We start from the raw sequence: 21,386 nt of genomic DNA, 5'->3' as shown, positions 1-21,386 counted from the left end.
CCTGGGGCTGGCGCGAAGGCGGCACAGTGGGGTTTTCTCGCAGCGTGAAGCATGTGCTTAGTTCCCTGCGTACGGCTGTGCTTTCCTGGCAAGAGGCTCTTTCAGACCTATTTAGTGTGAAAAATCGTTTCTTATTCCATTTTTATTCTGGGTGTCACGCTTGCTTTCCCTTGTTTGGCTTAATCTCTGAAAGCCCGTTTATTCTGGCAGAAATTTGGATTCGCTGCAAAATATTTTGTTGGAGCAGAGCTCTGTGTGTGTGTATAAATGTTTGTGTAAATCCGATGTGTGGACGCGTGCGTCTGTAAACACGCAGAGTCTGCCTCCGTGAACAGCCCATACGTGTGCCTGAGCTGCAGGAGCCCTCTAAAATCAGAAGCAGTGAGGGTCTCGTTTTGAAAACATGACTTGAAATGATTCAGAATTGGGCATTTTTAGTATTAATGTGTCTGGGATCATTCCCTGGCACTGTGGGCTGGGAAGAGCAGGTCCCTACACCCCCCCCCCCCAAAAAAAAAAAACAAACAAAACAAAACAAACAAAAACCAAATTACCATCTCCATGTGCAAGACAAAGGGAGGGGAAAGGGACCAGTTTCTCTCTATGCTTTGCTCTGGAAAAAAAAAAAAAAAAACCAAACAAAAAAACAACCACCCAAAAAACCCTTTTCCGCTCAGATTGCACTATATAAAATGAAAACCAAGGCCAGCGGGGTGCTGCGATGCCTGCTGCACCCCACCGCCTCCTCTCCCAGCCGGAATATCCCCCCGGAGCATCCCGCGGAGCCGTGGGTGCTCCCAAACCCACCCAGGAGCTGAGATCCAGCCCCACACAGCGGGTGAACCATGGCTGGGGCTGGGGCACGGTGGGAATGAGTAACCTCAGCCCAGCTTCCCGAGAAGGCGGGAAATGAGTAAAAATGATGCTGAGTAATAATTGTCATTTTCGATTCATGGGAGGATTTTTGAGAGCTGTTAAGAGACACAAAAATGGCCTGGCTAGCTCTCCGCACTCCGGCTGTCCTCCCTGGAGAGGTATTCGTATCTGCAGTGGGCAGAGGGGGAAACTGAAATGCAGGGAAGTTATTTCACATGGAGATTAAAAAATAAAAAATTTAAAAAATAAAAATAAATCAGATGCTGGGCTCAGCTCCCAGTGTACGGAAGGGTTTAATGTGTCGGACAAGCTGGACTTGCCTGCACACTGCCTGCTCCCTCGCGTGCAAAGCAAGGGGCTGCCTCCCCTTGCCTCTCCTCCCGCAGAATTTCCTAAATAATTGCTCCTAATAATCCTCATCCCTGCACTCTGGTTCTGCAAACGTTTTTGCCAACAAATATTCAGTGTTGGTTGGTTTTTACGTGGCCGTGCAGGCAGCCGGGAGCCTTCATGCTCCGCAGGCTGCGGCAGCACGGCTCTTCCATGCAGGTTGTCAGCACGACCGTTTCATTGGGGATTAAAATTGCATTTGGGAGGGTAAAAAAAAAAAATTCCTTTTTGTGCAGAAAATGAGCTGAAGCGTTGTGCAGCGTTTAGTCCTGTTTTGAAAGCTGAGGTAGGGCAGGGACTGATGTTTGCTGTCTGCTTTAAAGCCAGCATTTCCCTCCCCTCCGACGATCCCGTAGAGAAACTCTCCCACCTGGGATAATTGCAGGATGTTCTCTGGAGGAGATAATTTCATTTTTTCTGTTTATTCTTTTTTCCTTCTAGCTGTATAAATACTGTTTTGTTTTGCTATGGATATTCTCAGGTCCAACCCCGTAGCTAGATCATGGTCGGGATCTGAAAACCCCTAATCCCTTTAGGGAAAAAAGGAAAGGAGGTGGTTTCTTACTGCATTTATTTGTGAAATAAAGGCTGGAAGAGCTAAGGGCTATTGCATGGGCATTTCCAGGCTGATTCCTGCTGGGGTTTATACCTCTGAAATACTCCATAGCTTTGAAATCTCAGGGTGACTGCTCTTGGAGGGGGTTTGGTTAGAGAGGTTTGCTCCCTTGCATGTGCAAACCTCTCTCCTTTAGCCAAAGGACTCCTGAATCCGGGGAGGCTGCGGGAGAGCGGAGGCCCTTCCCGCGGGCAAGGAAAAGGCAGAGGGTCCAGGATGGGGGTGCCAAGGCTGCAGGAGGCGGATGGGTTTGGTGGTCGAGGTGGCATATGGGTGCAGGGGTGATAACACCCTCCGTGATGCCAAAAAGTTTTTTCCGGCTGTGGATGGAAACGTGTTCTGCTGGAGCAAGGGGTGACCGTTGTCTTCTTGCAAAATTGGGCTCCCAAGGGCTTTTTACTGCTTTACCCCTTTTTTTTAAAAAAAAAAAAAAGGAGATAAGCTCAGTGCTTCAAAAGCATCCCTGAAAAGTCCCCAGGATGGTGTCTGAACTCTTTCCCAGCAATGGTTTTCTGGTCAGGGCTGGGAGAGGGGGACAGTCCTCGCAGCCGGCGGGGCCACCTGTCTGGTGGCCGCTTCTGGTGGCCAAAGCTGGCCGGCTTCAATTCCCATTTTGTAGTTTCCAATTTCTGGCCCTAGTCCCCGTACGTGGGTTGTGGGTGCCCATAGGGCCGACAGCCCGGCGTGGGTCCTCTCCAAACGTCCCCGCGTGGGTGCAGCCGCAGGGCCAAAGCCACCAGGCTTCTCCTCCCGAACGCCAGCACCCATCGCCTGCAGACTGATGCCGTCTCACCAGCTTGCTCCCGCAGGAGCATCCCATGGGAGCCGGGACCCTTCTCCATCCCTCGCGGAGGGGGGGTCCCGCGTCCAGCGCCGCGTTTCAGGGCTGGATTCCCATGGGAAAAGGGGAAGCATCTGAGCGGGAAGGCACCAGGAAGCTGCTGTGGGTGGAGGGGTCGATATGGGGACAGGGCAGGGGAGGGGGGGGATAAGTGACTTTTCCATCCAGGAAGGTCCTGGCTCCCGCTCTGAACCGGGTCCAAGCCTCTCTCTGCTGCAGCCAGCTGAACCCCAGCGGGAGCCGGCCGAGCTTTGTGTCTCGGCAATAATGTCTCATAAAATTAAATGATGTGTGTGTTGGAGTTCGGTGGATGTGGATATTTCTGTCTGAGCTTGCTCCAGCAGGAGCCTTTCGCTCCCACAAGAGCTGAACCCATGTGAATATCCTCATTTCTCTTCGTTTTGTTTTTTTGTCTTTTTTCCCCCCACCCTCCTTAGGAAAAAGCTTTACCCTGACGATCACCGTGTTCACCAACCCCACCCAAGTCGCTACCTATCACCGAGCCATTAAAGTGACCGTAGACGGACCCCGGGAGCCACGAAGTAAGTGATGTGTTTTATTTGGCAGCCACCGAGAAGCGCGGCGGTGGGGGGGGGGTGCAGGGGGCCGAGCTCTCCGTGGCCGAGGGATGCAGGATGCCTCAGCGGCCGGGCAAAGCCAGCCGGCGCAGGCACCGTTTGCAGCGCACGGAGCTAACGAGATGCCGTTGGCGTGGCCGAGCGAGCCCCGAGCACGCGTGCCGCGGCGGGCACGGCTCGGCTGCTTTTCTTTTCTCCGTACGGCGGAGCGTGGCGTGTGTCCCTGCCTGCTGCTTGCTCTCGCCGTGCTCCGTATCCCATCGTGGCGGGATGGTTTTATAGCTCCCGTCCTCGTGGTGGTTGGGATGTAGGGAAAACGCTTTGGGCTTTGACAGTGAAAATACGAAGGAGTCGAATCTGGCGGCGTGCAGGGTGTTTCGGGGGGGGGTTACAAAGCCAGAGATGCTGCGCCTGGCTTCAGAGACTGACTTGCTGATTATTAAACCAAAAATGTTTGCAGGTTTCCTCCACGCCGTGCTTGTATTTGCCTGTCTGTCCGCACGGGCCCAGGAGAGCTCAGCGAGAACCTTCCCCTTTTGGTTAGCGGTGGTTTCGCTTTCGGGTTGTCAAAGGCTCCGGCTGGCAGCACCCGCGGCCGGGGGCTGCGTTGCTTGACAAAACCAAAGAGACGATTCAACCGCAGAAAAGTCTTTCTGTTTTGATCGGGTAGGCTCTCCTGGGTGCAGGATGGTGCTTTTTGGTTGAGAGTGGCTCTTGGCAAAGGTGGCTGCGAATCGCCCTCGTTGGGTTGGTTTTCGGCGTCGGGCCGGTTGGAGCTCACTTTGGCATCTCCCGTGATGCGAGGAGCGCGGGGAAATGCTCCGGTGCCGTCAGCTGGAGGAGTTTCCTCTTTCCATGAGTGTTATTTGCTCTCTTGGACCCCCTGTGTGGTGGGACCTTGTCCCCGGGGCCTCCATCTCCAGCTTTTTGCTCTGCCTTCGCCTTCCTGCTCGCTCGACACCACCCCGGGGACTATAAAGCAGAGTTTGTTCCCTTCGCGTGTAAAGCTGTCGGTGCCCAAATTGAGGGGAAACGGTTTGATCCTTCTAAATATGCTTTAGAAAATATTTTCTGTTGATGCTGTCGTTGGGCCATCGGTGCCCCTTGATGTCAGGCCAGGTGGAGGCTGTTACCTCGGCGAAGGGAGTTTATTTGCATCAGGGTTCGTTGGATTTTATTCCCCCTTGATTTTTATTTTGGAATGCGAGTGGCTTTACAGGAGCCTGTCGAGCTGCCGGGCTGGATTTGCAAAGCCGGCATCCAGGCGATGCAACGCTCTTGGTTTTTCTTTTAAGCCAGAAACACAAGGCAGGTCCCTGTTGTGGGGCTGGGGTGACGAACAAATCTGGGTCGTGGTGGGTGCTGCAGCCGCTGGGAACGGGCTCAGCCCGGGGCTGGGAGGGGAAAGCAGGCAGGGGTTAGGCAGGGAATTTCACAACTCTTCCAGGTCAGGAATAGAAACCAGGTCTCCTGACTCCTGGCTCAGCCCCTTATCTGCTGCATCAGATCGCCTTTCTAATAATAATAATAATAATAATCAGGAATACATAAATAATAATACAAGGCAAGATAGTTACTACTCTTAGCGTTTGGTTTGCTCTGACTTCACCGATAGCCACCGCTCGCCAAACCCCCGCTGAATCATACCCGCTCCTCCTGAATTTCAACAGCTCGGCCCATCGCTCCCGATCTTTAATTTAAATTTTCTGATATGGAGACGAAGGCTTCGTAGCCAGGCGGGGAGCTGGGGGGCTGAGCTGTAGGCGTGCTCGCCCTGCGATGTCTGGGTTGGGGCCGTGCCTTCGTTTGGCATAATTAGGCAAAACTGGAGGATGGAGTGGCTTGCCCTGGCTCTGGCTTGGCGTGCCCGAGGGATGCCCTCCCTGGGACGCCGTCCTGGGCTGCAAGGTCAGCAGTTTTCTCCTTGGTTTTTTTTTTTTTTTTCTGATTTGTGGACCTCAAAATGTTTGTGCAGGAGGTGTAGGCTCCTTAAGGAAGTCTGCGTGGTGTTTATTTGCTGCTTACGCCCTTGCCTTGTGTGGACCCCAAACGTCGATCTCTCCCCCCCAGGCCCTGCACCTCCACAGCCCATAAATTGCTGATCGAAGGAGTTTAGACCCAAGTTGTGTTTTTTGGGAATTTTTTCAGATGATCATAGATTTTTTGGCAGTAAAGGTTATATTTTGAATCCCAGGTTGACTCTGGGGCTTAAATTCATGATTGATGAAAATCCAGTGTCTTGCACTGGAAGAAAAAAAAAACCTCAACCCTCTTTTTTGCCACACTTTGGTTTGCGTTTTCTAATGAAGATGAAATTTAAAAAAAATACTTAAATAATGCCCTTCACCCTTCCTTCCCTGCAGTCGTCTGCAGAAACCCTCGGTGTGGAAATGCCAGCTGCAAAATGATCTGGGCTCACTCGTGGAAACCCAACGTGGTTTTCCTGGTTAACCTGCCACTGGGTGGCTCTCCGGCATAGCACCCCTTGGTGCACCGGCACCCGCCGGGCTCACAGGCCGGCAGCCGGAGCCGGTAAAGCTCCGGTAATAACCACCTTCGGCCAAACACGATGGCTCGCGCTGTCTTGGCTTTGGGAGGTGAGAGTTGCCAGCAGGAATTGCAATTTTTTTGTGTGTGTATATGTATTATATACACTTTTTAACATATATATGTAAATACATACAAGTGTGTATATATGTGCATATATATGTGTGTGTGCGTAAAAATATAAGGGGTTTTTTCCCCTTCTTGGCTGCAGTGTTGCAAATGAGTGGGACATGGTGTGTGTTGGCTCCTGTTGTGCAGGATCGGCGCTGGCCGGGGCTGGAGGCTGGATGTGGGGCTGGTGCGAGCGGGCAGAAAAGCACCCTTAATGTGGAAAGAATTGGCCATTTGTCTTGGTATCCTGGGAAAGCCCTGGGCATCGTCTTCTCAGATGCGGCGAAATTCCTCCAGCGAACGTTCTCGTGGGGTTTTTGGGCCAGAAACGCGGCTGGGCTCCATGCCCCACCTCTGAGCATGCCATTCATCTTCCACCCCTGTCCCATCGCTTCATCTCAGCCCTTGAGCAAGTCTTTTAACTAAAGCTGCGCCCAGAAAAACTTCTGAGGAGTTTGAAATCGAGTCGAGATGGGCGAGAAATTGCAGGGAAGCGAAGGGTGACAGTCGGAGCGCACTGTGGGGCCGGGGACTAAAGCCTGGGTGGGGGGACGGGGAGAACCGGACCACGGTGTTGAAGACACCCAAGGGTGCTCGTTTGAAAGACCCACAGCCAAGCGAGGAACAACGCCAAGGCGTGTGTGGGGCTGATAACAGCGGTGGCTTTGGCCAAGCCACCGTCTCGGCAGCTCCGCCGCGGTCCCTGAGCATCCCCTGCAAACCATCCCGCTGCTCCCTCCGAGCGCCCCGCTCGCTCCGGGATATATTTTTTTTTTTCTTGCGCTCAGGCTCTTTCTGGGTTAGCTCTGGAGTGAAAAAGGACATTTTTTCAAGTTGACACCTTAGCTCTAAACAAATGGCGCAGCGGGTGCCAAGTGTTGACATACTTTGTACAAACAGGAAGTAATAAAATATTTGAACTTCCTGTGGAATTTCCTTCTTTTTTTCCCCCCTTCTCTGCAGCTCTTTATTTAGCAAGAGCCCGACTCAGCAGAGCTGCAGCCCTGGTGCAAAGCCCTCTCACATCCACAGCTGCTTGCAAAAGAATCCACAAGAGGCAGAACATGTTAAAATGAATAGCTGGAAGCTATACAGGGATGTTTAGTCTGTTCCTGGGTAAATGGGAGCATCTCCAGGGCCTCCCCCATCACACCCACCTGCTGGCTGCCTTCCCTTTCCCTTCTCTTTCCTTTCCCTTCCCTTCCCACCGCTCTCACCTCCTCTCTGCTGTCACTTTTGCTCTCCTCCTCCCAGCTCCCCCTTGCAGCACCAGCCCTTCTGCCCATCTCCTGAGAACTCTTGTGCAAAGTCTCTTTTTTTTTTTTCCCCCTTTAAATGCCTTTTTCCCCCCCTCTTTGACTTTTTTCTTGCTGCCATTCAGTCTTCCTTAACCTCTCTCCCCCCTTTCTAAATCTCCTTTGCCCTTAACCCCTTATTTCTGATTTCCACCCCATCCCTGCTGCCCTGGCCACTGAGTCAAGGAGGAAAGGGAGACCAGGAGGGCTCCATCATCCACCATAACCTTTGTGGGGAAGCACATCTCTACCCAGCCACGCTCACCTAGGGTAAAAACCATCCCTCGGGCTGTGAGGATGCACAAAACCCCGTGTGCCGGTGCCGGGGATGTGGGAAGGGGTGCAAGGCAGCCACGCCGGGATGGGCAGAGCCCTCGCCGCTTGCTTGGACCGCTTTGAGTGTAAAGTTGCTTTCTGAGCTTTAATGCTGCGTAGTTTGGGTGAATGGTGCTGGTTTTCTCCCCCCTACCTCAGCAAAGGAGGTTGAGTAGAGGGAGTGAGGTGCTGGAGCGAGGCAGCGTGGACCTCCCTGCTCTTACATTGCAGTTTAATTTTCTCCTGTCCTGGGCTAAATGATGAAACGGAGGGTGAGGAAGGGAGGGTTGTAGCTTGGGTTTCCACACCTGAAGAGTGAGGGGCAGTAGGGTCCCCGTGTCCCCTCTTGTTGCCCACTCGGCCCCAGCAGCAGCACGAATGCTGGTGGAGGTGCTGGTGCTGGTTGTTGGTGTCTCCCGCCCTGTCCATTTTGGGTGTGTGCATCAGAGATTCGGTGCTTTCGGTCGTGTCCCGGCTTGGCGTGACCACAGTGTGTGCCAGGAGCGTGTCCCCATCCTGCAGCGTCTGCTGGCTTGGACCAAGAAGAGGAGGGGGCTTGTGGCTGGGCATCCCCTCGCCAGGCAAGAGCTTTCCATATCCCCTCTCCCTCTTGGCCCTGCGGGGTTTTTCTGGCTGGGCCCCATCCTGCACAGGCACAAATCCCCTCCATGGCCACTTTTCCTCCCCAAAAAGGCTCCTTTCCTGAGGAGGGAGCGATGGGGCCATGCCGGCAGCGGTGCCACCCCAGAGGGGACAGCCCAGCGGCTGCCGCTCTGGCTCACCCCGAGCACCCGTTCACCCCTTGTGCAGCATGTAGCCAGCGGGTGGAAAGGCTTCTCACCTCCCACGGCACTGAGTTGTTTCCAAGAACCGCCGCTTTTTGCTTTCCTATTTTCGAGATCCTCAGCTGGGTGAGGATTTCCCTCCCCGCCTGCCCCCTCTGCGTGACATCAGCCTGAGCCGCAGCCCGGCCCTGTGCTCTTGGCTGAGAAATGAAGAGTTTGGGATCTGCAGAGGGTGGAAACCCCCTCGTCCGTGCCTGTGCAAGGTGTTAGTGTCATCTGTGTCCCCGAGGTGTTGGCGGTTGGTGGGTGCAAGGCTGCAGCTTGGGTCCTGGCTGCCTTTGAGCACCCTGTGCATTGGGCGCTCTTGGCTTCAAGTATGGGGTCAAAAAAGCAAAAAAACGGCTGTAAAGGGGAAAATCCTATCTGTAAATCCAGCCTGAAGAGAGCTTTGCCATTGTTAATACTGGGGTGGCTGTGGGAGGAGGGTGCCCGTGGCCCCGGGTACCCCCAGCCCCGCTGCAAGAGCATTTCTTCCAGCGGTGCTTGTGCTGCCCAGGTGGCAGCCGGTGAGGAGAAGGGGTTGTATCAGCACTTACTGGGGATGACACATACCTCGCTGTGGCTTCTCTATCCATCTCGAAGCTACGCTGATAAAAGCAGCACCTTGAACCACCCCGTCCTGTGTCGGACCCGCCAGCCCGGACACACCTCGGTACCGCTGCCCACACCCCCGTATCTCACCACCTCCATCTCGGTTCTCATCCCACACCCAGCACCTCGCCAGCCCCGGCTCCCCAAACCCTGGCGCGTCTGCAAACCGCCCTGAAAAAGCCTTTCTGGCTTTTTAAAAAAAATTATTTAAAGTGCTTCTCGGTCCATTTTTCTTGAGTTCGGAGGACTGTGGGTTTTTTTTCCCTTTTATTCCTAGTGGATGCTGCAGTTTGAGGCTAGAGAGAAAAAGGATGTGCAGGACCACGCTAGCGAGGCAAGCGATTCCTCCGCTACTTCCGCGGTCCCTCATGGCTGTAGATGAGTCTGAGATTTACTACCACAAATAGCAAAACTGACATCCCATTTTACTCAGGGAAGGGAAAAGAGGTGCAATATTCCACCCTGTTAATCAGAATAAGCTCCGCGGACACCCCAGTATGATGCCAACAACTAGAAATCACCAGGCATCCCCTAGAAGACGGTGCTGCCCTAATTTGAGCCTCCCATCCTCCCCAATATAACCAGCAGATTTTGGACAGAGTGGTGCGAGGCTGAGCACTTGGGTTTTGCATTTGCCATGGGCTGCGTTGGGAAACTCAAGTGCTTTAACTGGGACAGTTGCACGCGTGGAGTCGGTCCGTCCTCGCCGCCCTCTCTGCTCGGCACCGGGCTCGACCCCCAAACCAGCTCCGCTCCCCCCAAAGCAAAGCGGGGATGTGTTTATTTGAAGGCGAAGGCAGCTTGCCCAGAGTCGAGGCCGTGCCGTGGCTGGGTGAGGCCGAAGAGCTGAGTCAGCCCCTCCGCGCTCGCTGGCGGCGGGGCTCGGATTTTGGGGGGTTTCGGCGGTGGGGGCTTCCCCGTGGCGTGACCTTCCAGGCTCCTGTTTGTTTTTCCTGGGGTACAGCAGCCCTGGGCAAACTTGATTCCTTTAGCAGTATCATATTTTCATGCCTTAATGGCTTAAATGCCATCCAAAGTACAAAATGATGTCTTTAATATATTGCAGAGTTAGTTATTTCCTTGCTAACTTTTGGGTTGTAATGTCTTTAAAAGCATTGATGGTTTCTGGTGAGATTTCTGACTCCTTGGTAATTGCTTGTAACACAGAGCATCTCTTTAGGGCTTCCCTCATTTACACCGTTTTGGGGGAAAAAAGAGAGAAAGACGAAGCAGAAATGTTCCCGTTACATTTTCGCTCTCGGGGAGCAGAGCAGATGCCGGGAACCCCAAGGCAAAGCTGCCGTTTGCCCCCCAGCCCAGTGGGGATTTTGGCCGCCCCGTCTTGGGATGCTTGGATCTGTGCTGCGGGGGAATTTGTGTAAATCCACGCCGTGCTTCCTCTGCATGGGGGGAAAAAAAAAAGGTTGTCTCATGGTTTTGTTATGATTCGAAGCAACTTTGAGAGGAGACAGGGACCTGGAAGAGCTCTGCAGGGCTCAGGGAGGCTCGGGGAGATGCATCGTGGCCCTCCGGGATGCCAGCTCCGTCAATCTGGATGGTGAGATAAAATCTGTAGCTCTCCCATTCCCAGGACATGGGGAAATCAGGATCTACGGAGCAGCAGACACGGGTGCGGGTCAGCGAGGGCCAGCCTAAAATAGCTGAGGATGAAGAAGAGGGAGTGGGGCAGTGGGACGGGGTTACAGGATGGGAGCCAAAGAGGAGCAAGGGCAAAATGATCTCCTATTGCCGTATTCTTACGGGCAATTTTGGGACCCCACAGTCTGCAGCGTGCCTGGGGCAATGACACCCCGTTTCCTGCGCCTTTTACCCTCTGAAATTTGATACGGCTTTGGCAAGTGCTTGGAGAAGAGATAATAATTTATTAGAGGGTCTTGCGCTTCTCAGAAGCTCAAATAGAGACCCAGGACGGGGGCTGCATCGTGCCAGTATTGTACGATTTCAGATCTTTATCTTGGCAAAAAGGCTTCCTTGTGGGGATGCATAAAACTTGAACTTGAGATGTTTCTGTAATTAAAAGCAGGCTCAGTGCTGAAGTGCTCCCGTGGGGTGATAGTTTTGGGTATTATTAGGGTCGTCTGTGTTATTCCCCTGCTTGTCCTTAGCTAGATATAAATACACAGACATTTCCCAGTTTGTCCGGGAATTAGGAAAAAAAAAAAAGGGAAATGGCAAAGAAAAAGGAAAAATAAGGAGAAAAAAAAAAGACAGCTAAATCAATCAAACCAACAAAATCATTTAAATAAATAAGTGACCTCACCACTTCCTGGACAGTTATTTGTCGATATAAAATTGCTATAATTTGTTCTAATTTAAAATGCGGTGCTTAAAATACACTGATTTCCCACTTCTCGAGACCTGTCCCCTTCCCTGGGGAGGAAGAGGAGGAAATCCTGAGTGACACTTTCTCACTTCCCTATTAAGTCTCTGCTCTGGATGAGCTGCAGCCATTTGAGACAGAGGTTTAAAGAAACCCTGCGGGCTCCCTACGACCGCCCCGGCGTTTCGTCATCGCTCTTGCTGGTGGGGGACCTGCCACTTCCCTGCAGTGGCCCTTGGGCATGGGGAGGAGATGATGCTGCCCAGGGACATCAGGCTAATCCCAGCCATGCTCCAGCCTCCGGTTTTGCCGGTCGGAGCCTGTGCAGAGCTCGTGGGTCTTTGCTTCTCCGCACGCTGATCCAGCCCCGCAGAGGGCTCTACCTGGGGGAGGAAAAGGGCTGTGGATGGGACGTAGTGTTTTTGGGGTGTCCTGAAACCAAGCAGGCATGGGATATCCTCCATGGGAATGCAAGGTATTTTAATATTTTAGTTTTATTGGTGTTTTCTCTGCCGTCCCTGAGGAAAAGGGCTGTGGATGGGACGTAGGCTTTTTGAGGTGTCCTGAAACCAAGCAGGCATGGAAACTCCTCCGTGGGAATGCAAGGTATTTTAATATTTTAGGTTTATTGGTGTTTTCTCTGCCGTCCCTCCAGCTTCCGTTGGGTTTGTTGGTGCCTGGGGCAGGGCACTTGCATGGATGGTGCCCGAGAGCCCCAACCGCCCCGTGCCTCCGGCATGGAAACCATTCAGCTCCATCCCACCCTTCCCTGTCCCATTTGCTCTTTGGATGAAGACAAATGAAAAGCAATCCCTAGCCGGGTCGAGGGGCTGGGAGGACGGCACCGCATCGGGTCCATCCCTGCAACACCCCACCAGGCGCCTCGAGTGGGGCACGACGCCCGCTCTCGCCCTCCCTCTGCCAGATCCCTTAAAAACCTCCCTCACACCCCAGTAACCGCGGCCTTTGCAGGAGGCAAAAGATGAGGTTGAACCCGCATCTGTCCCGCAGGTGGTGGGGCAGCAGCCGGCCCCGGGCTGGGGAGGGATGAGGAGACGCCGGCGCGAGGCTCGGGGCTCCCGAGTTCATGCAGGAGCCCTTGCAAATCGGTACTTGCTGCGAAGGAGGGTTTCTCTGTTTGTATTCCCATCGCTAATGTGTTTTGATCCCAGCGGGGAAATTTGCACCCTTTGGTATCTGCCGAGACCGTCCAGGGCATTGTTTTCTTGCAGAGGCAGTTCGGACCGCTGTTGATACATGCATGGCAAGCAATTATGTTAAACTACCTCCTCCTCTAATTTCTTATAGGCACTGCTATCCAGTTAACCCCTTCGGGCTTCAATCCCACAAAGACAAGGCGAGGGGGAATCGGAGCTCAGCTCTGGGGCAAGCGGATAAAAAATCCCTCCAGGAGAAAAGCAGCCCGGCATTGGGTTTCTGTGGGTCGGGCTGTGCGAGACCCCCCAGCCCTGTGTGGGACCCGCTCACCCCTCGGCAGGGCACGGGGATGCCCCGGGGGACATTGGGGTGCTGGGGGCTTGCAGAGCATTCCCTGGGGAGAGCGAAGCGGGGACAAAGGTTGCCCGACCGTGCTCAAAGCAATGGGTTTGCATCGCCTGGGCCTTTGGTGCTACAGCTCGAGGGTGTAATCCCGGCCTCAAAAGAAGTATTAATAGAGCAACTGAAATTATATGGGCTCCAGTAAATTCACTCCTCTAATTATTTTATTTGCTGCTTATAGTAAATTCCACCTCTCCTTTTATAATCACGGGGCGCATAATAACTTCAAAATCATTTCACTTAAAAATGACCAATATTTTCTAAGCAAAGCAGTATTGGGAGTCAGAACAGGGAAATTATTTTTGCTTGCATTGTACAAAGAAATCTTTGTTGAAATTGGTTGCAACACCTCCTGTTTTTGAAAGCTTCAGGAAAACCGCAGGGCACAATTCTCAGCTGGGGTGGAAGAGACATACCTGGTCCTGCTCTGGCTTTGAAAATAAATCAGAATCAGAGAAGTGGGCACTGATAGTGTATTTGGAAGAGATTAAACCGGAGCAAAAGGATCCTCTGGTGGATGGAGGATGTTCGGAGAATTAAGTTTCATTGAAGGCTTCTTCCAGAAGGATGTCGGCAGTGTTTCGATGCCGGGTGCAGAGGCGAGTTGTGCCAGGTGCCGTACAAATAAATAGCAAAAGAAATTCCTGCTGGGTCCAGCGGTGCGGCCCAAAGGCAGCTTTGCAAAGGGACGTGTGGGCTGGGACGCAGGTGAGGGCACATGCTGGCACTAAAAAAGGAGTATTTGCGAGCATTGTGGCAAGGATGTTGGTGAGCTTCACTGCTTCGCAAAGGGGCAGTGTTTTGCCCTGTGCCTCAGTTTACCCATTTGTAAAGCAGATCTAATAACCTGGTGGGCAGCAGGTGATGCGGGAGCGTTGCACATGTGTGGAGGCTGTTGTTGGTGAGGATTTATCATGCTGTAGCTGGGACTGCATGTTGCAGGGTTATTAATGCAATGTGGCCCTGTTTCCCTCGGGCAGGATTTGCAAGCTCGAGGACAATGCAAAGGGTCACAGATTGGAAAAGAGAGAAAAAAAAAAAAAAGTAGTAGTCAGTGCTAAAAGGCAAGTTTCATTTCAGGGAAGACAACAGCTAAAGGACCATAACTATCAAACAAAACCACAAGATCACATCAGATGTCAGGGCAGGACACGTCTCGTTTCTCCCTCTCGAAAGGGCTTATCAGCGCAACCAATCACTTTAATGATGTGGCAGAGGGAGGAAGAGGATTTGACTCAAAGTGAGATGAAATTTAGTTCCTAAGACCCTTCTCTTCCGCTGCTGGAGACCAGTCACCTGTTCTGCAAGCAGCCAGAGATAAATCATATCCTGTAGCGGAAGGTGCTTAGACATGATTTTGCATTATTTTATCTTACTCTTTCCAGTGAATCTACGTGCTGTAGTGGGAGAGGGGGGAGGAAGAAGAGGGACCCAGCAAGCAGAGAGCATCCTCGGTGCCCATCTCAACCTCCGAGCCCTTGCACCGAGGACGACGGCAGCGGGAAGGCGCTGAGCCGCTGAGCCCCGTGCTGCCGTGCTGGAGGTTCCCAGCCAAGCGCATCCTGAAACCGGGTGCAGGAGCCGGCAGCAGCTCAGCAGCCCCACGCTGCCCACAGCCACGGAGTCCGATGTAGCCTGTGCATAGCTCTGCTTTTTTGGCTTTGGAGGAGCAGCGTGGCAGAGAGGATTAAGGGTGCTGCGCAGGTAGCGTTGCTCTGGGGCTCTTGCTTATAGCGTTGCGCTGTGTGTGCTGGCAAAGCTCGGCAGGAGCTGTAATTATCCGACATACCAGCCGGTCTCTGGAGATGGAGCTTGGAGCTTAGTCCTGGGATCGGGGGATATTAATATTCAAATGTCAGGGATCGGCTCCAGCTCTGTCCTAGGGCAAAGGGGAAACCCAGCGCTCAGCATCCTCAAACCTTGGGAAAGTTTGGGTCTGATCTGGGTTGCGCTGTGTTACCGAGAGCACAGGACCACCTGGCAGAACGCTGCTATATCCAGCTGGCTGCTGCGTGGCCCTGCAGCGTCAGATACATCTCATATCCATTAGCTGTACCACGGCACATTCCTTGCACAGGTCTGAACCCAGCAGATGGTCCTCCCCATCCTGGGCAGAGTATCCTTAACCAGTGTCACCCAAAGGAATTTGATGTGCTTGCCCTAATGGAACAGGTTATTAACTGGGAAAAACCAGCTATACTGGTACCACGCAGGTCCCATTTCAAGTTGCTAGATAGCAGGCATTAACTCACTGTAAATTGGCATCACTCCACTGATCTACGTAGTGACAGCTAATATATGCAATTGAAAATCTGATCTCAGAAGCGACTGAGGCAATACCAGCTGGATGTACTTGAGATCTGTCTGCTTCCTCCCAAGCACCCAGCTTTGAAATCTTTGAATCAGGGGTTTTGCCTAATTCCATGAGAACTGGATCACAGCCCATAAATGAATTTTGCCTTCCTGGAAATGGGAGCAACTGCAGAGAACTCAGTGAGGCTGGTGGTTTTTGCACCCTGTTATGAAAGCTGCTGCATTTCCCGCAGATGTGCACCGATCTGCTAATTTTGTGATACACGGGGTGAAATTTTCACATCTGCAAATCAAAACTTTTAAAACCCGCCTAATTCACTCTGCAGTCTCAGAGTCAGATTTTCAAAGGTCTTTCAGGATGGAAAGATGCAGCAGGAAAGCACTTGTGGGGATTTTCAGCAAGGCATGAGTGGGCTAAATGCTTAAACCTGATGAATTTTACCCAGTCTGTTGCCCCCAGCTTTCCCTGTGCTGTGAAGTGCTTTATATATCTTTGCAAATCCAGAAAGACTCAGTCTCCCTGCTGAAACCCTGGGAATGGGGAGCCTCTGTCCTTCAGGGATTTGTGCCGAAGTTGCATGGAAATTTGGGTGTGATGTTCCTTCTGATTTGAACGCAGGCTGTGGCTCTTGCATCCCAGGAGCTTTTGGAAATGCTACCCAAGATTTCTGTTTAAATATCTGAATTAATGCCCTGCTTTGTTTTCCTTCCAGAGGGCTTAGGTTTGGGGTCTCCCAGTGTAATTAAAGGCCACCATAGGATTTGTCAGAAGCTGCCCCACTTGCAAGGCCTCCCATCGCAGGGTGGGCAGGGAGCGAGGGAGAGGCAAAGTCAAGGGACTAACCCGTAAGTGAGAAGAGATTAGGGCTTGCAAAGCCAGTTAATCAATACCAGGCTGCCTAGAACGAACATCTCTCCCGCTGCTGGAGCTTCAGACAGTAAAAAACCTACTGTAAATGCAACATATCTCTGTGCTTCCTGCCAGCTGGCTGGGAGCCAGCCTATTTCCTTCAAAAAGAGGGATATTTATTTTCATCCTTTTAGAGGCAGCCAATTCATCTCAGACCACCACCAGCTAAAAAAGCTTTATAAATTAGCAGCCTTTTTTTAAATTCTCTCCCCCACCCCCTTAAATATTATTTTCCTTTCGTTGTTCAAGTCGGTGTAAATCCTCTGCCAGGACATGCGAGCCGAGGCGCATTGCGACACACTCCCCTTTCTCTCCAAGCTGGAGAAAGACAGTAGCGGTAGTGTCTCACGAAAGCCAGAGGAAACCAAAGCAAAGCCTTGCCGTGACTGATTCTCTTTCCAAATGGCGTAAGCAGGCCAACTTCAAACATGTGAATAATGAGTTATCTGTGCTTGACTTTGTTCGGCAGCAGAAGAGACGGTTCCTTCTAACATTTTCCTCCTGTTCCCTCCTGTGAACTTCTGGGCTTCAGCTTTTAGAAGTGGGCTGAAGTAGCATTGGCACTTGCCGGCCGCTGCTGCTCACCGGAGCTCGGTGGAGATCTCCATCATCCTCCGTGGAGACGTCATGTTTGAGTCCCTTCCAGCTGCTGGCGCTGCGGGCAGCCCGGTTCCTGTCTCCACGCTGTCCTCCCCTCCCTCCTTCACTGGCCATGGGGCTCCACCAAATTCTTCTTGGCCGGGAATTTCCCATGGCAAGTCTCGAGCTGGAGGTGGGTTTCCAGGGAAAATCTGAGGGATGTTCATGTCTTGTGTTATAGGTGTGCAAAGATGAAACCGCCCCAACATCTGCTGTAAGGGACAGGCCTGCTGTTCCCATAACACAGGCGTTTCACATGTGGCTTGTTTCTGGAGCACATGCTGGGACTTGATAGTCTAGCCGAGACTCAGACTGGGAAAAAATTCAACCCTCTGTAGAGGATTGGCGTGTCTCTCTGAAGTACCTATTTTGAGGGCTACAAGAGTGATTTGAAAGGTGTTTTGCGCATTGAGCCGGAGTTTTATCCGCTGCTGATTGCTTTCTTGTGGTCCATTCTCACGGACGTGTAGAGACTAAGCCACTGGGCTGTGTGCAGCATGGCTGCATGGGCTGCTCCTGGTGAGCTCCTTCTCGGCTAAGCTGTAGAGCTTGGCTGTTAGTATTTGAGCAGAGCCTTGGGTGGAGGATGGTGGGAGCTTGCCGGTGGGATGCTTGGAGCCTTGCTTTGAAGGTGGACAAGTTGGGGCATCTGTGGTCGCTGATGGCTCGGCTCGAGCTGCTGCCCCAGCCCATGCTACCGTCTCCTGGTTCTTGTCTCCTCCTCACTGGAGCTAAGGAAATGATCTGCAAATGTGTGTGTTAATGAACATCCCCCCCCCCCCGAGCTGAAACGCTCCACGTTTCCTTCGCTCCAGCTTGCCGCCAGCGTTTCGCAGCAAGACGCCTGGGGAGGGCCAAGCCACTTCCCGCCATCTGCTCTCCCATCCTTTGGTAGCACGGGGCTACGGTGGGGGACGGGGACAAACGTGACACCCAAATCCGAACCCGCTGAGGTTGGAGAGCAGGCTGTGCAGCTCCTTGTCTCTCCCAACTGTAACCCCACCTACATCTAAGCACAGATGAATCAGGGGACTGGGACACCCAGGCACCCCAAAGAGTGTTTTTTTAAATCAAATCTGCTGGCTCTGAGATTTGGTATCACTCAAGCCATGAAGTTCCTGGATCCCCTTTCTACCTTTGATCAACTTTATATTCTGCATCTCAGTAATCTGGGGAAATAAGCTGCTTTTGGTGAACACCCCCCGCCACTGCCTGGAAACCCCATCCCGGTCCCAGCTTCGGAAGCCACACCAGGTTGCACACTCCTAGAAGGAAGAGCAGGGTCTGTTTGGTCTTTGAAATGTTTTAATGCAGAAAGCATGTCTTTAAATCATAGCTTTGATGGCCTGAGCTCCAGTGCGGCGCACACTGTTTCGCTGTCTGCATTCCAAGGAAACATCCAAAACTTCCAGTATGCTTCTTATTACTGGCCTAAAGTGTCAAATTCACATCAGCTCTTCCAGCTGGGAAGTGTTCAATGGGATCGTTTGTTTGATATGCTGATACAGATCTTGTTATTGCATCAAGGATCGTAGATGATCTGTCAATGTTTACATCATGTCATGTTCAATATCGGAGTTAACTGATTCAGAAACCCGATCCAGCGTTAAAATCCTTGCGCTGTTGACAAGAAGTGCCTAAGGTCAGTAGCTGCCATCATTTTATAGTACTAAGGACTGTCATTTCCATAAATATTGACCTGAAAGCCAGCGCTAGCACAGCTGGAAATGCAGTGCAAAATCTCCAACCCAACAGCAGGTTTCGTGCCCCAAAATTCACAAGTCGGTTGATTAAGACTTCTCAGACAGATTTTTTGGGATGAGGTCTGAAGCTGTTTGAAGTTGATTGAAAATCCGCCCACTGGCTTCGGGAGGCTTTGAGTCAGTCCTTGGGTTAAGCTAGAAACCACCTCCGTCTTCTCTAAGGTATGAGCTATTGTTCACTTGACGGCATTGGTTTCCTCTCCGTGACAGCTGTGGGTAGATGGGGAAGGGCTTTTAATGAAGCCAACCGCTGCAGAAATTAAAAAGCTCAGGTCGTTCTGATGAAAGAAACCCATTAATAGCGATTCTCTCTTGCGTGACAAAGTCTGACGTCCCTAGCTCTAAGTGACAGGCAGCAGGAAGTCCTGGGGAGACAGCCTGTACCAAAGAGGGTTGCCAGTTCAAGGTGGTGGTTTTTAACTCATTCTCTGCCTTGTTTCATATGGTTTAGTGCTGCCAGGTCCCACCCGTGGATATGGGGTGGGATACAAACTGGAGAGGATCTAGAAGAGCCAGGAAGGGTCTTGATCCCACCGCAGCTCTCCTCTGGGCTTTCACTCCTAAATGAGCCCCTTTGTTTGCCTTGACTTATATTTGCATAAAGTTTTCTACTTTCTTTTTATCAGGATAGTTTTAGGTTTTTGGGGGTTTTGCTGGTAATTGCTGGGTCTCCCCACAAACCAGCCCCTTTTAGAGGATGTAAGTACAGCACTACTATTTACTTGAGGCTTAAAAACCTCACGGGGCTGCGCCCATGTTCAGACAGCATGGGGACTGGAGCAACCGCAGTGCAGCATGATGCAGCCACATGAAGCCCTCAGTTAAGTCGTACGGCTAAATAATCTTTAAAAACATTATCAACATAGAGATCACTTGATTTATTTTTCAGGATTTTTTCCATCACATGCCAGATGATACTACCACAGGATAGGGTTTCAGCTGAGATAGAAGCAGAGAATTTAATTTCCATTAAATTTCTGTGGAACTTGGTCTTTGAAGTCCTTTTGGCTTCTCTGCTAAGCTCTGCCTGAGAAAACTGGTTAAAGGAAAGACGTAAACCTATTTTTCTTCTTCTGTGCTCAAATGTATATTGCAATAATAAAATGTGGACCAAAACAAGACACCTCACTGCACACGCTTTCCCCCTTGGGGAAAGCACAAATACCATGTGACAGATGCTGCTCATGTCTCCAAAGGCCCTCAGATAACACAGAGATGCCCGAGGTCTAGGGACGCACAGAGATTAGAAGAAATCGTTTATGGTGTTGATTTGAGGTTTCCTTGGTTTACTTCACACAGCAGGGAAGATACATTTTCAAAATAACTCTGGGTTTTGCTTTCTGCTCGCAGTTCATCCTTACCGAGTTTTGCTCTCCGGTGTCAGCACGTTTTCGTTCGGTTTGGACTTTACACACCCAGGAGCCTGTGGATTAGAGAGTTTGGGGGGGATGGTGGGGCTCACCTGGATGTGGAGCTCCCAGGGGAGGGTCAAAGCCCCTCAAAAACTGTGGCTGGGGACAGTTTGCTGTTGGGATACCCATGGAGCACCGCCGTGGCAGGGAACTTTGCTGGGAGCGCGAGATCCCCTCCGGAGTCGATGCTCTCCCCTCCCGTCCGAGCCATCCGGCGTCTCCGCAGACAGCCTGGCAAGTGCAGCCTGAGCTCGACAAGGCAAGCAAATGCGAGATCAGAAGATATCAGACATCAGATTTAAAGAGGGGGAAGTCTGGGGACTTTCTGTGACTTTGCTATAAATTGACACTGAGCTCACGCCACGCAGATGTGAGGGGGGAAGGGAGGGAGGTGCGAGCAAGAGGTGCCTGCGTTTTTCGCCTTTTAAATGCGTCACTTTTCTTCTTAAAAGCCACCAAGAACTGAGCTTGACTTGGTAGATGTTGGGCCGTAGGGCTGGATCTGATAAGGCCCAGCTCTCAGAAGAGCTGCAGAAGGGTTTCTTCCCAGCTTCTCTCCTATCTCCCCGGCGTGCCTGCACACCTCCAGTGCCCCCAAGCTCTGCTCTCAATTATGCCAGGATAAGGCGTTTGCCACCTCGGGAAGGTCCTTTCATGGCAGGTGCAAAGAGCTGGGGGGGTTGCACGGCCGTCTGGCTGCGGCAGGTAAAGAGCAAGGAGAATCCAAGGTCTGAACCTGGCACTGATGTAAAACTGAAGCAGCTCCGGCTTCTTTGGAGTCCCTCCAGCTTTGTGCGGGTGTAACTGAGACTGGAATCCGGCCCAGAGAGAGTGAAGCCGTTCGGCGATGATTAATATAGTAAAATGCGAAAGTTATGTATCAAGTGTATTTCATGCGCCTCTTGCCTCAGGACAATTAACATAAATTTAATAATTATTGCCCTGTGCCAGCAGCTGCTACCTAAGGAGCTGGGAGTGCTTTACAAACGCTCATTAGTTGCTGCCCTGCCTGGGGGAGGTAGGTGAATAGTCTCCCCATTTTACGGGTAGGGAAAGAGGAACAGAAAGAAGCAAAGTGAGATGGCCAAGGTGTGGTACCAGGGCAGGCTGCTCCCATCCCTCCTCCTGCACCTTCTCCAGCCCTGCTTGGCTCTGACCCCGTTGGGTGGGCAGAGCTGGGTCGGGGGCTGGAGTAAGACAAGAGTTTGTTCTCTACGCACTGAGAAAACGCTGTAGAAAATACGTAAAATTCGACATTTCCTTTGCTGGTTCCCCAATCACCACGCTGCCAGGAGATGGAGTTTCTCTGGCCTTGCACATATCTCCCCTCCTTGTTCGGAGGGATTGAGGGCTGGGGTGGGCTGGTTGCTCAGGCACGGCACAGGGCATTCTGACCCCAGCACCGGCATCCTGCTCCTTGATCGGATGCTGACTTGCCGGACG

General features: G+C 51.9%; 1 protein-coding gene across 1 annotated transcript in view; it reads left to right on the top strand.

The window, feature by feature from the left end:
* The window catches only part of RUNX3 (RUNX family transcription factor 3), a 60,798-nt gene that overhangs the window by 22,622 nt on the left and 16,790 nt on the right, over positions 1-21,386 (top strand). The window contains exon 4 of the mRNA XM_075047463.1: positions 3,161-3,265. Coding sequence (XP_074903564.1) covers positions 3,161-3,265 — 105 coding nt within the window. The remainder of the gene's footprint in view (positions 1-3,160; positions 3,266-21,386) is intronic.

Source organism: Buteo buteo, chromosome 16 (genome assembly GCF_964188355.1).
Source record: "Buteo buteo chromosome 16, bButBut1.hap1.1, whole genome shotgun sequence".
Lineage (NCBI taxonomy): Eukaryota > Metazoa > Chordata > Aves > Accipitriformes > Accipitridae > Buteo > Buteo buteo.
This window is presented reverse-complemented; position numbering and strand designations above follow the sequence as displayed.